We start from the raw sequence: 18,149 nt of genomic DNA on the forward strand, positions 1-18,149 counted from the left end.
TACGTCTTCATAGAGCCTTTACGTCAGCACATTATTAAAACTTATTGAAGCAGTTTGATGGAACCATCTGAAAACGCACAGCACAAGCAGAGGTAGTACAGTGGTGGTACAGTGTTGCTTTTACCATCAGCCCTAAAAAGCTCATTATGGCCGAACGTTAATGCAGCAATTACAGAGGGAGGGAGGCAGCTAATGGATGGATCACAACTACAGCCGGTGTGTTTCTCTGGGGGTTTCTCAGATACAGTCACAACAACACATCTGTGCTTTTGCCTCATTTTCTGTAGCTACATGACAAAGCTGCAGACTAGAGATTTGGATTTGAGTTGCAGAAATGAGGAGATCCAACTTGACTTGACTTGAGACTCATTGTAATTGATTCATACTAAACACTGACAGACCTGAACGTCTTGGACTGACTCTATTTTAACAGTGTAAAGTGCAAATGCTCTGCTCCTGTCAGTGTTAACCCTTCACCTCCTCTCTCTCCAGCTGCGATCGAGGCCTGCCTGGGTCACCTCCTCAAGAGACGGGCGGCTGGGTTTCTCCGCAGTGACAAGATCGCCGCCCTCTTCACCAAAGTTGGAAAAGTCTACGACACAGCCGGCGAGGTTTGTCGCAAAGTGCAGGAGCAGCTCCAGCAGCAGGCTGATCTAACCAGGTTGGTCTCAGACCCCCCCGCCCCATGCTGTTTAAGCCCCAGCTTCGTGTTTCCACCAGAGACCACACCTGACAATCAGAATTTAATTTATTAAAGTGAGTGAATCTTAATTACAGAGGAGGAGATGCTCTTCTCCATGACAGCCTCTTTGTTATGGATGATAATGAGAGTCACAGTGCAGCTTTAATTATGCACCAAAACATCAACTAATCAGCCACAATAACTGTCAGAGAGTCCGTCTTTACACAGGGTGACACAGGAGAACACCTGCAGTCCAGAAGACAGCTTACCTTTTACCTGTGATTCATATAACACCAAATCATAACAGACATTATCTCAATGCACTTTACAGAGTCAGGTCCAGACATGGCAATATTGTAGAGAGAAACCAACTGTTCCACCATGAGCAGCAGCTGGTGACAGTGAAGAGGAAAAACTCCCTTTAACAGGAGGAAATGTTGGCGTTCGATCAAGAGGACAGATTTCCTCTGGACTTAAGTTTTATCTCCTGAGCACTGATGAAATTTAATTTCAGGAACTTGCTGTTAAAGCAGAGGGAGTCCTGACACTGAAGCTGCTGTAGTGGAAAAGACCTTTTCACACCTGACGACCCCAAAACAAAGACTACACTGAGTCCAGCTGAAGTCTGGATCAGTAAATCACTGTAAATCAGTAGAAATGAATAAGGGCTAATGCACTAAGGCTACGTCCACACCACTACGTTTCCTCCTACCATCCACACCACTCTGGAGTTCTCGCTGACAGTTAGCCAGCTATCGATAGCAACATTTGCCGAACACATTAATAATAAGAGTAACAGCAAGTCAGCTAACGTTATCATGTCTACTGTAGCCGTCACTAATGAAAACAGACTGTAACATTATGAACCATCAAGTCACTGACACATGGAGGAAAAGAAAAACCAGTTCTGAGTCGAGCTGGAGCCTTTAACAGCTCATAAGGTTTTCCTCCCAGTAAACCAGACCAGTATCTGCTCTATGGTCAGACTGGGAAAGAAATTCAGCCTTCGACTGATCTTCTGGGACTGGCTGCATCAATGACACTGATGAAGCCACTAAAGACACTGACGGAGCTGGTAAAGACTTAAAAGACTTAATGGATGTTTTGACGGTCCACCAGCATCTTAGCCGGTAGTCCTCAGTCCAGTCCACTGATCTGTCTCGTCTCTTTCTGTGTCTGACGCTTTTTTTAGATGAAAACACGGTTTCTTCTTCTTCAGTGGAGGAAATTCTGGAAGGTGACTTTCACCTGAGCACTGTGTACTACACTACTGTACTGTACTGTACTGTGCTTCGTTCTCGGCTCAGGACGCCATTACTCCACTATATCTTTACACAGAGAATAGATGCTTGCTGCTGTATTAATGTTTAAAATCTCATTTACTGAAACTTTAAACAGAATTAAACCAGCTGACCAGTGCTCAGCTTCTTTAAACCTGAAACTTACTTGTTGCTTCAGGTTTTTGCTTCTGTTGTTCACAAAAGGGTGAGAACCTGCAAATTGCTTCTTGCAGGTATATTTTTATTTTACTTGTTTGCTTTTTGTGGGGGTGCGTTTGTATTTCATACATGCAGCACCAGCCAGAAATACACCTGGTCACCTGCTCAGTCAGGTTTTCTGTCCGTTCCTCACATTGAACCGAAAGTGTGGTTTGAGGTGCAACGTTTAATTTAGTCATAAACTTTCTGTCATTATCTCCATGTAAAACACACAGTTACAGACACAATCTCTGGTCAGCTGAGTGTTTACTGACGCTGAGCAATCTGTGTACACACTGTGATAAGCCTCAGGTCCATACATATGTATTTCTGTGTGTGTGTGTGTGTGTGTGTGTGTGTGTGTGTGTGTGTGTGTGTGTGTGTGTGCGCAGAGTCTGATAAACTGCCTTATCTGCAGACTCTGTCGAGCTGTTTGCAGCCCCATTAATTGTCCATTAGCCTGAGCCACTGGCTGCCACACACACACACGCACGCACACACACACACACACATCTGCATAAATAATGCACAAACAATAAAACACGGACAGAATGTGTAGCGAAACGTCGTTGCGTGATGTAGATCAGGACGCCGGGCGCTCGCCGTTCCTTCTTTATATCAGCCGCGGTCGCTTGTTCATCTGTCACATCTCATTGGCCTTTATTTCCCCAGACAGACCGCACACAACATCACAGCCTGTTGTTGTGTGTGGATCACACTCCTCCACCAGAATACACGCACACACACACACACACACACACACACACACACACACAGGCATATCCCCACCCCCACCCCCCTCTCCCTGTCGTCTCACCTCAGGGCTCCATCTCTCATTTACCCTGGTTGCCATGGCAACGTGTTTTGTGCCACTGGCAGTGAAAGAGGCAGAGAGCATGATGGGAAACAAAGAGAGAGAGAGAGATCAACAGAGGGATAAAGGGTTACAGCAGAGCAGGATCTGTGTGTGTGTGTGTGTGTGTGTGTGTGTGTGTGTGTGTGTGTGTGTGTGTGTGTGTGTGTCTGCTTGAACAGGTTGTATTTGCCCCCACCCCCGTCTCCTGCTCAGAAGTGAGTTTATGAAAATAAACCAGAGGAAGCTCCTGAGTCTCCTCCACATTAAAGGATTACACCCAGGCTCTTATTTTGATAGTTTGCTTGGTTTTATATAATAATGTTATAAGATCTCAGATGCAGCGACGTTGTCAAAGCAACATGAAACACAAACACAACGTTTCTTCTAGACTGGTCAGTCAACAGCTGATAATGCTAACATTAGCTATGTAGCATTAGCAAAAACTAACATATACCTCCTTTAAAGTTGAGCTTGATGTTTCATTCATGACTTTGGAAAAACAATCTGCACTCAAGGTCCACTTACTAACCTGTTGTGGAGCTTTCCTGATGAAGACACTGTCTGAAGTAGTCTTTGGAAGAAGTGAGTAAGTGGACTTTGAGTGGAGAATTAAATGCATGTGTACGGTGTCAGCAGAAGTGCAGAGAAGATGTGCAAACATTTCTGTTTTGGGTCTTTAGATCTACAACTAATTTGGTACATTAGCACCATTCGCTAATGTTTTACACCTGTGACCCACAGCTGCAGAACACACAGAGTACTACAGAGTACTACAGAGTATTACAGAGTACTACTGAGTATTACAGAGTGCTACAGAGTATTACAGAGTGCTACAGAGTATTACAGAGTACTACAGAGTATTACAGAGTGCTACAGAGTATTACAGAGTGCTACAGAGAACTACAGAGTACTACAGAGTATTACAGAGTACTACAGAGTACTACAGAGTACTACAGAGTACTACAGAGTACTACAGAGTATTTCAAACCCTGTCGTGTGTTTATTTATTATTATGTTATTTTGTCGTAATATTAATGAGGTTTTTGTGTCACTGGGTCGTTAAAATCAACAAAGAAACATCTGCAGGAGGAGACGCTGACATCATCCTGATGCTCCTGCACCACACACACACACACACACACACTCACCATTCCTCTAAATGGTAGGGGAATGCACAAATCGTGACTTAGCTGAAACACACACACACACACACACACACACACACACTGCGGGGAGATCTAACATCGTGACTAGCAGCAGAGTCCCGCTCAGCACACACACACATTAGCTTGTTGAAGAGGGTGTGTGTGTGTGTGTGTGTGTGTGTGTGGTGTGTGTGTGTGTGTGTGTGTGTGTGTGTGTGTGTGTGTGTGTGTGTGTGTGTGTGTGTGTGCTGTAGAAGAGCCAGGGTCTGGATGACAGCGCTGACGTCAGGCGTGTGCCTCCATATTCATGAAACTGATCAGCTGATTTAAAGATAAAGTAGCTCCTTTAGTCCGACACAGATTCATTAAAACACAAACAGTGATCAGCTGTTTGAGAAGCTGCTGCTGAGCGGTGATGAGCTGCAGTGTGTAGTGATGCTGTTGAACGCTGCCTCCACACGGTCAGAGTTTCTTTTCATGTATGAACCGTCACATCACATGACCCGGAAGGTGGAAATAATGTTGGCGTGGCCCTTTAATTTTTTATCTGTGTCATTGAGTTTTTCCGACTGTCTCGCGCTCATGGACACGATGTCTCAGTGACGCACAAACAATCGCCGGGACTCAAGAACGCACTGATCAGATTTTGGTGGTCAAAGGTCAAAGGTCAGTGTGACCTGAATAAATAAAACAAAATAAATACTCTGCATAAATACTGACTGGACTACTTTTATTTTATGTTAACGGTTACTGCAACAGAGGAAAGGAAATGACAGCAGACTATATAAACACATACATATGAGCGTATAGATAGAGTCATGTGACGCAGGTGTGAGTGCGAGCGAGTCTTGGCAGGTGTTTTGACCAGTGGAAAAGGAGCTTCAGTGTTTCAGGGTCTGGTGAAGACCGGACCAGCAGGTGTGGAACCCCCCAGGCTCTGATCCTGGGCCTGTACATCCACACTGTTTAGGGTTAGGGCAACATGTCACCTCACTTGTGTTCTGTCTGATCAAAGGTTTGTTTGTTTGTTTGTTTGTTTGTTTGTTTGTTTGTTTGTTTGTTCGTTAAATGTCGATGTCAGACTGTAAACACAAACCTTCCTCTGTGGTTGTTCCTGTGTTGACCTGCAGGAGAACTCAGAGCGTGGGACATGAACCTCTGAGGAGACAGGGCTCCTCCACCACCAGCCGCCCCCCCCAGCCCCTCTCCGCCCAGGCCATCAAACACATCTGGGTCCGGACGGCTCTCTTTGAGAAGGTTCTGGACAAGATAGTCCAGTACATCGTGGACAACTCCAGGTAATTAGTTTGATTCTGAGCCGTGCGGCGGCGACTCGCGGCGCTCGGCTCCAGTGGCTTAAATCACCTGTTTATGGTTCCATTCTGCCGCTGCTCTGCTCTGGCCTCTGCCTGACTAACAGCAAGGTACAGCAAACAGCAAACCAGGCTCCGGATCAAAGCCTCAGACCTGAAGTGATGCAGTTCGGACAGACGGACGCACTTTTCAAAAGGAGGAAAATCCACCTGAAGAAACACGAGTTGTGTCGTCTGATGTTTCATTTCTGTTGTTCCTGATCTTACAGCCAGGTTAAAGGTCCGGTTCCTTCAGAGAGGAAATCTATCAGCAGACGTTCACTTTCACCAGGAACACACTTCCTGTTGCGTGGCGGCTGCATCGCTGAGCTGCTGCGGAGAAGCACGAGTTTACAGTTACTGAATGTTGATTTCTCTTCATTATTAATTAATTTAAATTGATTGTGACAGAAAACGTCTCTTAATGTCTCTGTCTCCTCATGTAGCTGCTACAGTGGTTAAAGAATATATTAGTATTTTTCACGTCCGTGTCAGATTCAGATTCAGACTAGAAACTATAGTGAAGGAGGATGGGATGTTGCTGGTGTGATGTCACTATGACATCATCAGGTCTTGTCTCTGTCTGTTTCTGCTGCGAGACGCCAAATCTGGAGATAAATATATTTGAACCACTGTAGCAGCTGCATGTGGAGACAGAAACATAAATCAGAAATTAATTAATAAAGAAGAGAAATCCGAACTCGCCGCTGTGAACACGCACACGTGTGTGATTCTCCGCAGCAGCTCAGCGACGCCAGCCTCAGCCTCAGTCTGGTTCTCTCATTCTTTTCAACCCTCTGATACGACCCAGAGGAGTGTCTCCTGAAATAGCGCTCCAGTACCGGACCGCGGTCGCACCGGGAGTGGCCCACCTACCTTCGTCACCATGGTTACTATAATAATGGTCATGGGTTGGTTGGGTTTAGGAAAAGATGGCTGCTGTGTCTCAGATCAGATGCTTCAGTCAGGTCACCTCCCTGCAGCCGTGAGGTTGATAAATACAGCAGCTTCAGGAAGTAGTCACAGCCCTTCTCTTTACTGTGTTTTACTGTTTCCATTTAAAATGGATAAAACTGCCATTTTTTTCCATCAACCTATAATCAATAATCCATAATAACAAAGTGAAAACTGACTTCAGCTCAGAACGTCTCCTCATTAGAAACGGATGATATTTAATGATCTTTTCCTTTAATTCACCTTTTTCTGTCTCTGTTTGTCGCTGCAGTAAATACTACGAGAGAGAAGCTCTGATGCATGACTCAGTGTTCGGGCCGATCCTGGCAGCTCTGCTGGGTGAGTACATCACAGAGAAGTTAAACTACTCTGGTTCTTACAGCCATGGATCAACACTTCACATAAAACACAGAAGAAGAAGAAAATATGGAGCTTTAATATTTGATAAAAACATAATCATGTAATTAAATAATCATTTAGTGCCATAAGGTTCTGTTTTTATCCAGACAGGATCAGGTTCGTAAAATTAACCTTTCATTTAACCTGAGGAGTGATGCTCACTGACAGTGTGGTGAATGTGTCTCCATGTGTCTCCATGTGCCTCCATATGACTCCATGTGTCTCCATGTGTCTCCATATGACTCCATGTGTCTCCATATGACTCCATGTGTCTCCATATGACTCCATGTGTCTCCATGTGTCTCCATATGACTCCATGTGTCTCCATGTGTCTCCATGTGTCTCCATATGACTCCATGTGTCTCCATATGACTCCATGTGTCTCCATGTGTCTCCATATGACTCCATGTGTCTCCATATGACTCCATGTGTCTCCATGTGTCTCCACATGTCTCCACGTGTCTCCATATGTCTCCAGTGGGGCCCTGTGCTCTGGAGTACACCAAGCTGAAGACATCAGACCATTTATGGACCGACCCTTCAGCCAACGAGCTGGTTCAGCGCCACCGAATCCACGGAGCCCACCGGAGTCAGGACGCCATTGCCGGCCGCCGGCCCGCTCTGGGGGTGAGTGCGGAGGCTGATCCTTCAGTCCTCTGGAGGTGTCGTGTTGGGTGGTGGACGGCGTTCACCGAGGACGTGTAGAAGTTGGTAGTCGTGTGAGTTTGCTGTTAAAAATCTTCTCTGCTCCAGATCCGCAAGAGGCAGTCGAGCGGCAGCATGTCAGAGGACAGGTTCGCGGCGTCTGCCAGGGAGTACGTGGAATCGCTCCACCAGAACTCCAGGACTCACCTTCTCTACGGCAAGAACAACGTCCTGGTGCAGCCGGTACGACGCCACAGCCTCACTCTGACATCACAGAAACCTATCATCACACAGAAAGACAAGCTTCACTTTGCAGCCGAGATTAATGATAATAATAATCATTTTTATTCAGGCAACAGTGAAACAAGCAGATGATGGAAACCATGACAGTATTTTTGTGTCATAGTGAAAATAAAAGCTAACACAGTGTCACCAGCTGAAGGTCGATCAATAAAAATCAATGAGTCAATAAAAATCAATCCGTCTTAAAGAGCAACAAATGTACAATCAAGGATTCTACTATAAATTCAACACTTTTATTCTGACATGAAACAAAACCTGTAAAGTTAAATATAAAACCTGGGAACCATTTCATCACATATATGTGTAGCTCATACTAATATGTATGTTTATGTAAGTATTCTTATATTGTAGACGCATGTTACATCAATACATGTTCATGCCTTTATATACACATTATATTATGTACATATATATATACCACTTTACAATTAATGAGAAATTACTTGTAAAACATATATAAACATATAGAATTTTTATATGTATGTTGTTTGAATAAACTTGCATTATGATATATATTGTACAATACAAAAATTGATTTTTAGTATATGTACAATATATACATTTTACTATGGGTATGTGATGATAATATATTCCTTATAATTAACATATATGAGAACATCAGTGTTGATATATTATGACTTTATTCTCAAAGCTGAAGCTGCTGCTGTGGAGGCAGCAGACAGACAGCTCTCTGCTGCTGCACAGACAAACTGCAAATGATGCTTTTTCATTTATTTTTTCTTTACACACACACACACACACACACACACACACACACACACACACACACACACACAGTGAAAGCTGCACCTCTCCTGTCTGTAATGTGCTCTGTGCTGCCAAATGGCTGCGGCGTGTTTGGCCCTGGGAACGTATAACGAGCTCATATTTACCTCCCACGATGCTCGGCCTTTGACTGAGCCACGCTAACACACATACACACACACACACACACGCGCACACACACACGCGCGTGCGCTAAATGGTAGCTACTGTATATGATCCTACGCTCTGAACCTCCGTACACAACGTGACGTGTGGAAACATGTACAGTGTTTAATATTATCTCACAGACTAAACCTGACCGCACCGAGAGGCCCTGACAGCCTGTTTTTGTGTTGCCATGGAGACGCCATTGTCATTGAAAACGATGCTCATCATAAGTTTATAACAGACTTAAACTTTGAATGTTGCTTATTTAGCCACAAATGTTTAATGTGTACGAGAGGAGATGTTTCTGACAGGTTGACCTGTTGGTTCTGACAGAGCGACATGTTGATGATATTTACCTTCCTCTACCACTTTAATTTTCATCTGTTTTCTATCCATCAGAACTCTGTAAAACCACAAACAAATATTCTTACATTTCTGTTTGTGCTTGGATTAAACAAGGGGCTGAGTTATAACAGATCAGAGCACACAGACGTCAGACGCCTGTTTTTAAATTCAGTGTGACTTACACTTCCCGAGGATCTCGTCACCTCTGACGTCCATCATGAATAAATTGATGAATCTGCTGAAGAATCATAGAAAAGATGCTCTTCAGTCTCAAAGTGATGCTGTCGTGTTGGACTACAAACATGCTAAGAGCTAATTCAGCAGATTTTCACCAGCTCAGAATGTAAACAAATATAATAATAAATAAAAACTGGTATCAAATTGTGGCCCACAGCTGGGTAACTGTCTCCATGGCAACATTATACTCATTTATTTATTCATGTGGATCCCCATCAGCCACCACCAAGGTAGCAGCTACATTAGCTAAACAACTGTAAAACTACTAATAAACCAGTTCGTCATTAATGATCATACAGTCAGATATTATGTAGGAAAACAAGAGACTGGTGTTCTTCTTTTAACGCTCCTACTTGTTAAATGTGAAATATTCTACTTCCTGTTTACATCTCCCTAAACATGCTGGGAAATAGGGAAAGTTTAAATCTCCTCTATCAGCTCATATACAGATGTTGAACTGTTTCAGGAGGTTCAACTGTGAATCAATAGATCTTTTAATAACCCCCCCCCCCCTCCTGGCAGAAGAAGGACATGGAGGTGTTGCGGGGCTACCTGTCGCTCCACCAGGCTGGGGACAACCTCACCCTGAAGTGGACCCCCAACCAGCTCATCAACGGCACGCTGGGAGACTGTGACCTGGAGAAGAGGTATCACACCCCCGCCATGAATTTATTAACGTGAATTTAAACTCTGACAATGAAGTGAAACGTGACGGCCGCCATCTTGTCTCTGTCAGTATCTACTGGGACTATGCACTGACTGTTCCTCTGCGGCAGATAGTCTGTATCCACTGTCATCAGCGCCGTGAGTCACAGTCATATTACACTCCGTCAGTCATGAAGGGGCCGTGTCTCATCAATGTATTGATTGATCGTCTTGATAGAGAGTACATGTGCTGTTAACAGGCGGGTGTGTCTTTCCTCCAGCTGACTGTGGCGGGACGCTGGTCCTGGTGAGTCAGGATGGGATCCAGCGGCCGCCCCTCCACTTCCCCCCCGGTGGTCACCTCCTGGCCTTCCTCTCCTGCCTGGAAACAGGCCTCTTACCGCGGGGTCAGCTGGAGCCCCCCCTCTGGTCCCAGAAAGGCAAGGTCAGTGTGTGTCCCCTTGTTAGAGCTGCCCTGTCATTCAAACTCTGCGTGCAGCTTTAATACTGTGTCTTTACGTGAAGCGGCTCAGTGTGTGTTTTTGTTCTCTGGTGTGTGTGTGTGTGTGTGTGTGTGTGTGTGTGTGTGTGTCCTGCAGGGAAAAGTCTTCCCTAAGCTGAGGAAGAGGAGCAGCGCCGCCCGGCTCATCGACCAGGACAGGAACGGCGAGGAGCAGACGGCTGCTGACTACGTGTTTCGCATCGTCTACCCAGGATACCGCTACGACGCCAGTAAGTCGCACTGTTACACACACCTGTCCGACCCGTTCCCGCTCATGTCTCTGCTTTCTGAATAACCAGTGTGTCTGTTTATGATGTGTTTACAAAGTGCGGGTGTGGTGTGCCGTCGTCCCCACGATGCACATGTGGAGGCCTGTGGGACGGCTCTGCTCTAACTGTGTTCTCTGTTGTCCCACTGGTGCGAGCAGTCACTATAAACTACCACCACACCACGGGCAGCCGCGCTCCGTCGCTGGACGATGACGAGGAAGAGGAAGATAGGCTCCATGCTATGATCTCAATGATCTGCTCGCGGAACCTCACAGACCCTAATGTCATGAAAGGTTTTTATCACCTTAACACACCCACCCGACCCCACCGAAGCTAAGTTGCGGGCCGTATAGCTACGTGTTGTGAACGGTTTCGTCGTCGAGTCGGCCCAGGCTAGGCGTAGAGCCCCCTACCTGCCCGCCCCCCCTGCCACGATATATCTGGATCTACAGGTATATATATAGAGGTTCACGAGCGACCAATTCGCCTCTCAGGCCCCCCTCCCCTCCTCCACCCTTCTTCCCGACCTCACCTCCACCAGCTCTGTCTGCCTGTGTGTGTGCTGCCTGACGACGAGCCCAACAGTGTGGAGTAGGCTGGGGGGGGGGGCATCTTTAATGAAAATTAAGAAATGCTAACATTAGCAATAAAACAACCATTAATACATTTTATACATTAAATGTGAGAAAGTAGTCAGATATAAACAAATCGAACACTCGCTGAGACATTACAGCCTCATGGAGACGCTTTAGGACAAATAATGTGGAGTTAGCCTCGTCCGTAAGAAGCCACCTGGCTCTGGCAGGTGAATCAGGTGGAGATAGATAGATAATAAAAAGTTTCCTCCCATTTGTTGCTGTTTGAAATGGACACGTGGTCTTGATTTTAGTCATGAAAATTATCTCCCATAATAATAATCATCTGTTGTTTCTATTGTGGTTTATAATCAATATCTTTCTATTAACAATGGATCAAAGGGGGTTGTTCATAGTGACCCACAGAAGATTAGCAAAGAGTTCTACAAAGCTTTTTAGCCTCTTTTAGCTAAAAGTTAAATCACTTTTGTTAAAAACGTTTAGCTAAATGTTTTAAGTACAAGTTTTTTCAGCTACGCTTCATTCAGCTCTCATCATCTTTGTTTTCATTCTCTGTTTTCAACGACACAGTTCTGATTAGCTAAACCCACTGGATGCTCTTGCGTAGCACCAAACTGCAGACAGAAAAGAAAAGTTAGCAACTAACACGTAGCCGCTAAAGAGACAGATGTTTTTTCTCAGGAGGTTGTGGAGACCAAAACCGAACATGAAGGAAAGTGGATGTTGGACTAGTTTTCATCAGTTGGACAGAAACATGACACTTAATGATGCTAATGACGCTCTGTGTGTGTCTGCTGTGTCAGGCAGCTGTTTGCTAACATGTTGTTTTAAGCTAGTTCTTGTGTCCCACAGCATATGCCAATGAAATATATGAACATATAAAAAAAAAACATATGTAAAAATTATATAATGAAATTCGAACATCTAGCACATACAAATATGTATGTTTATGTATGTATGCTTATATTTTAGTCATGTTACGTAAATATATATCCATCCCAAAGCCTGTCAATATATGTTGATATTATAAACAGTATTGTTAAAACAATGTTTAAAATTAATGAGAAATTGATAAGAAAAACATATAGAAGCATATTTAATTTTATATATGTTGTTTTAATGAACTTATATAAACAATAATAAACACATATAAATTAAATATATATCATTAACATATGTTATACCCTCTAAAAGTTCATCAAACAGATATTTGTAATATATGTACATATACAAATCTTTAATGTTATAAACTTATATCTTCATATATCCAGAGGATGTATATATGTGATAATAATAATATATCCCCTGATATGGACAAACAGGAATATGTCATATATTACATTTCAGTTGGGAAGAGGCCCAAAAAAACAAAAGGTAAATCAATAAAAACACTAAATGTCGCTTTGAGAGGATTATGCCAGTGTATGGTAATGAGCATGTTAATGCTACTGATGTGTACAAATGCTACATGTAGCATTTTTTACGCTACATACAACAGTATTTGCTTTATAGCCGCACACGCCTCACTCAGCGTCCTCTACAGCTCACAGCATCCCCATTATCACATTGTCCTGTGTGTCACAGTGTCATCAAACCCTGACGTCAGATTTTATTCAGGTGTATCTGTGAGTCGTCAGCACGGTCTCCACAGATGCACATTTAACTTGAGTGACATAAAATATGATGCTGCCAAAGAAAGAAGCTGCGTGTCAGAGGAAGTCTGAGAGAATGAGGGAGTCTTCATCAGCCACATGAATCCTTCAGAGCCAAACTGATCACTGTCGACTCAACAGTAAAAAACACTTCGGCTCCTTGTCGGCTGAATTTGCTGCGTGTTTTCTGGACATTGTAATCTGGCACAATAACATCCTGTCTGTAGAAAATGGTGGCTTTGTCACAGATATTGTCAGACGTGCAGTTAATGCCTCAACAGCTGCTGACACACTCCCCCTACACCCTTCCTGTTTAATTTCACTCTCTCTGTCTCCTCTCTGTCTTGCCGCCTCTCAGCGACACGATTTAATCCACTCGCTTGGCTACGCACACTGGAAACACTCTGGTTTTATAGACACAGCGACTGCACACGTCACCTGCCACCTGGTTTCATCACAGATTCAAACTTCCCCAGGTCTCCTCACCTAGGCCTTTCTGGCTGCTTTGCATTCTGGGATTTGCAGTGCCGACTGCCGTAGAGTTCTGAGAGGGTACAGCTGTTGAAGCATGCCTCAGCACTGTTGGGTTCACGCTGTCGTGGCCAAGAATCGCTTTGATAATTTGCTGAGTTTTTTTTTTATTTTCTTATTTTTTTGCACTTCTTTAATTTGACTTAATTCTGTTTCCTTCTTTTTGTCCTTTCATTTCTCACTTGCAACATGCTTGACAGTTTTTGCATGGGAAAGATGCATCGTTTCATTGTTTTCTGAAGAACGACTCTGTGTTTCTGCATATTTGTGATGGAAAATCCTTCTCAGTCTCCTCCTCTGTTCGTTTTGATTTCTCTCTCTGACTTCCTCGGTTGTTTCTCCTCTGTTTGTGCAGTCGTTTGCTGCGATGCTGTTCACTGTAATTCTTCACTAACCCCGCCACCCCTTCCCCCCTCCCTCGCCCCCTCCTCCACCCCTCTCATTACGGTCCTGTGGGGTTCCGCAGTAGTAGAGACGTGGAGTCCCGGTGTGAGCGGGGTTGCATTACTGAGCCCAAAAACACTTGCTGATCACATATAGTCCTAAAGTAAAGAGGGGGGAGGCCAAATGTCGGTCTCGCTCCAGCATTCTTTCTGTTTGCTTTTTTTTTTCTGTTCTTAATATTATTTGTTTTTTGGGGTTATTGAACAACCACAGCGCAGCTTCATATTTATGACAGGTCATCAGCTCCAACCTGAAGAATTAAGGTGAAGAGCATTTATTTAATGTTGAAGTTTTTATGATTTTTCCTCCCCTCTGTGTGCCCTTTAACTGGTGTCCATTTGTTTTTGTTGTTTCTGAGGTGATTTCTTTTGGTGTCTCTTGTCTTGTTCTGGCTTTATGCATCCTGCATGGCCTGAGCGTCAGCCTCGTCCCTGCCCTCTCCTCTTCTTTCAACTCTTCTTCTCTTCTTCCTCTCCTCCTTCCCCCTCTCTCCTGTTGTCTGGAGCGTCCCTCTGCTCTCTGCTCTCTCCTCTCTGAATGAACTGATCCAGCATGGCCTCCCTGCATCCTCTCTGCCTGTCTCTCCCACAGCAGCGGTCCTGCTTCCTGAACTGTCCCCCTCCACTTTTGGTTTCCTCTCTACACTTGTTTTTTTTTTTTTTTCCAGCTCTCACATGTAACATGAGTGTAAAATGTCCATCCATCACTTCATCTCTTGATGTCATGAATAACAAGGAGCGATACATGGAGAGATGTATTTATGGTTGAGCTGAGGGACCTGTGTCATAATATGTAAGACGTAAAGCAGAGCCAGCGTGAAGACTTTTACAAACACATGAAAACAGCATCGTCCATTTTGTCTCGCAGCACTGAGACCTCCTCTCTGTCTTCTCGCTTTCCTTCTCTCCGGTTTAGACCACGGGGAAATGATGGAGATGCAGGGTTTCGGAGGAAGCCCGTCGTCATGGCAACAGGCCGAAGTAACCACTCACGAGTCCCTGTGCCAGTCCTGCACCACTGCTGGTAGCAACGTGTCATTCGACTACCCGGCCGGCTGTACCTGCATACACGACCCAGCAGACATTCACACGTATGCACTTTAAACCTGAGCGTGTTGTAGAGAACTGCAGTGAGTCCTGTTAATCTACTGTGAGCAGCAGATCAATACCCTACAAACTGGGTGCCATCACAAAACTGCATTGATTTCTCTCAGTATATGAAGCTAAATATTATTTTAGTATTAAACTTGAAATGTTAAAAGCAATTTTTTCAGCTTCTAAAATCTGAATATTTTCTGTTTTTCTTCTGTAATTGAAAATTAAACACAGGCTGTGTTTGCCATTTCTGCTAGTTCTGATTTAGGCTATAGACTAAAGTATTGATCAAATGAATGAAAATCATTATTACTTGCAGCCCTGATTAAACTGATTTTATGATGTGAATGTGAAACCAGATACACTTGGTACAGTTGAGTGTTACAGTGCTACACACCTGTAAAATAAGATGTGAGATTAAAACAGCAAAATCAAGTCGCCATCTAGAGCTCACTATTAAAACTTTACTGCTAACGATACAGCTACAGCTACAGTAGAGCTAACAGTACAGCTACAGTAGAGCCAACAGCACAGCTAACACTTTACAGCTAAGAGTAAACCTAACAGTGAAGAGCTACAGTACAGCTACAGTACAGCTAACAGTGTAGAGCTACAGTGCAGCTACAGCTACAGTAGAGCTAACAGTACAGCTACAGCTACAGTGCAGCTAACAGTACAGCTAACACTATGGTAGAGCTAACAGCACAGCTAACACTTTACAGCTAAGAGTAAACCTAACAGTGTAGAGCTACAGTACAGCTAACAGGGCAGCTAACAGGACAGGACCTCTTCTCCTCACATTACTCATCAACAGAAGTTTAAAACAGATTGTAGAAAAACATGGCGACAGTTTCTGTGTCAACAACACCCACAGCTGACCCAAACAGTCTGAGACTCCTGTCATTCAAACAGGCACTAGCTCCGTTTTAGCCTTAATGTGGCGCCACCTGGACACGGTAGGAAGCGGAGGTTGAAGCTGTTGACACTGTCACGACTGTCGCCATAATGTGACAATAAATACTGAGTTTTTTAAATGAAATGAAGTCGAAGATTTCACTGGGACAGTATCTCTGCAGCATCTATCCACCTGAAGAATCAGAGGAAGCAGCCATGTTGGAGGCTGCCATGGTGATAATGAGTGTTTTTTTTCCCGCCAGTATTCCTCTGAAGATGCTGTGTCAGAACATGAAGAGGCAGATCGTGTCCAGAGCCTTTTATGGATGTAAGTACAGCAGTCTCCACTGCACAGTGTTCACACAGGCCTGTCTAACCTGTCTGAATATGAAGATTGTGTCGTTAACTGTGACACACAGCACATATTTACTCACTCCATACAACATCACACAACATTTACTAATCAAACAGTAATGTTAATAAAGTATATGATTGGAGTCAGTCTTTAGGTCTGTTATTATGTGAAAATTACTGATATTAATTTTATTTGTTTTTAATTGTAATGAGTAAAAAAAAACAAAAACAAAGGCATTTGAATGTAATAAATGTATATTAAAGTATTTCCCTTTAGAAAGCAGCAGTCCACAGTGTGTTAGCTTTAGCTTAAAGTTTCAAACAGCAGCTGCACTGCTGGCTCGATTGTCATTTTAATTCAGTTCAGTGCAGTTTTATGTAGCGCCCAATCTAAATAAGTCTGACATGTAATAAAGACGCTGTAATAAGTTACTGAGTAACATAATGCACTTACACTGTTATTAAAATATTGTTTTTCTAAGGTTGTTTTTAATCACCTGAAGCAATTATTACATTACCAGTACTTTGTTTCTTTGTTTGTTAATTAACTTCAATGTAAAATATGAAAAATAAAAAATGAAACTGAGCTTTAGCTGATAAACTAAAAAACAATATTTTACATACACTAACTGCCTTTCGCCTCTGTGTCTGTAAAAAGTGTCTACCACTGCCTGGTCTCAGCTGTGTGTGTGTGTGTGTGTGTGTGTGTGTGTGCGTGTGCGTCTGTCTGTCCATCAGGGCTGGCCTACTGTCGACACCTGTCCACCGTGCGGACTCACCTGTCAGCTCTGGTCAACCACAACATCGTCCCTCCAGACAGACCTTGTGAGGCGTCCGGGGGCCTCAGCAAAGAGGTGTGGAGCAAGTACCAGAAAGACTGCAAGGTGGGGGCAGACAGGACATGAAATATAACTCATGGTGATCTGCAGGAATCTTCCTCCACCTCTGTCAGACACGGGGATTTAGAGGCCAGACAGCAGAGTCAGTGCTATTGATCAGCCAAGATAAATCGTGCAGGTCTTATTTACTGTAACATTTATAAAGTGAGATGAACCAACACAACCAATAATAAATACAGCTATGAAATAAATCCTGAAATACATAAATTAGGTAATATGTAGAAATATATAAATAAATGTAAATGTGAATATATTAGTGAATAATCAAATTTGAAAATAACTATATAAATGAATAAATAAGTAAATTTATTTTCTAAATTTCTTGTGTCTCTCTAACTTTTATTTTATAATTCAACATTTATTTATTTCCAGAGACTTTTAAGAGAAATAAATCCTCTGTGTTGATAGAAAAAAGTTTTAGATATTTAATTTCCACCACAAAATGGAAGCAAAAACAAAAGTGCTGCTTTTATATTTTTGTTCAGTGTATTTTATTGGTTAAAAAGTAAAAATAATCCACAAATTCTCTTAATTTGAATAAATCTTATGTTTTTCTTCCTTGTCGCTGCTTTTAAAGTGAAAATTATAACTGAGCTCCTGTTACCTCAGAGTTGTTTCTACTGTTGTTGCTGTAGTTGTATAGATGGAGTTATATAGATGGAGTTATATACTGTATATGTAGTTATATATATGTAGTTATATAGATGTAGTTGTATAGATGTAGTTATATAGATGTAGTTTATAGATGTAGTTATATAGATGTAGATGTATAGATGTAATTATATAGATGTAGATGTATAGATGTAGTTATATAGATGTAGTTATATAGATGTAATTATATAGATGTAGTTGTATAGATGTAGATGTATAGATGTAGTTATATAGATGTAGATGTATAGATGGAGTTATATAGATGTAGTTGTATAGATGTAGATGTATA

The 18,149-nt window shown here is 43.0% G+C and overlaps 1 protein-coding gene across 1 annotated transcript in view; it reads left to right on the plus strand.

Moving 5' to 3' along the window:
• sgsm2 (small G protein signaling modulator 2) overlaps positions 1-18,149 on the plus strand; it is a 54,829-nt gene that overhangs the window by 30,651 nt on the left and 6,029 nt on the right. Inside the window, exons 3-15 of the mRNA XM_022770015.1 lie at positions 493-661; positions 5,292-5,459; positions 6,739-6,806; positions 7,345-7,493; positions 7,620-7,754; positions 9,852-9,976; positions 10,066-10,133; positions 10,256-10,419; positions 10,574-10,706; positions 10,904-11,038; positions 14,884-15,058; positions 16,220-16,284; positions 17,049-17,194. Coding sequence (XP_022625736.1) covers positions 493-661; positions 5,292-5,459; positions 6,739-6,806; positions 7,345-7,493; positions 7,620-7,754; positions 9,852-9,976; positions 10,066-10,133; positions 10,256-10,419; positions 10,574-10,706; positions 10,904-11,038; positions 14,884-15,058; positions 16,220-16,284; positions 17,049-17,194 — 1,700 coding nt within the window. The remainder of the gene's footprint in view (positions 1-492; positions 662-5,291; positions 5,460-6,738; positions 6,807-7,344; positions 7,494-7,619; positions 7,755-9,851; positions 9,977-10,065; positions 10,134-10,255; positions 10,420-10,573; positions 10,707-10,903; positions 11,039-14,883; positions 15,059-16,219; positions 16,285-17,048; positions 17,195-18,149) is intronic.

Source organism: Seriola dumerili, unplaced genomic scaffold (assembly GCF_002260705.1).
Source record: "Seriola dumerili isolate Sdu_G_001 unplaced genomic scaffold, Sdu_1.0 BDQW01009052.1, whole genome shotgun sequence".
Lineage (NCBI taxonomy): Eukaryota > Metazoa > Chordata > Actinopteri > Carangiformes > Carangidae > Seriola > Seriola dumerili.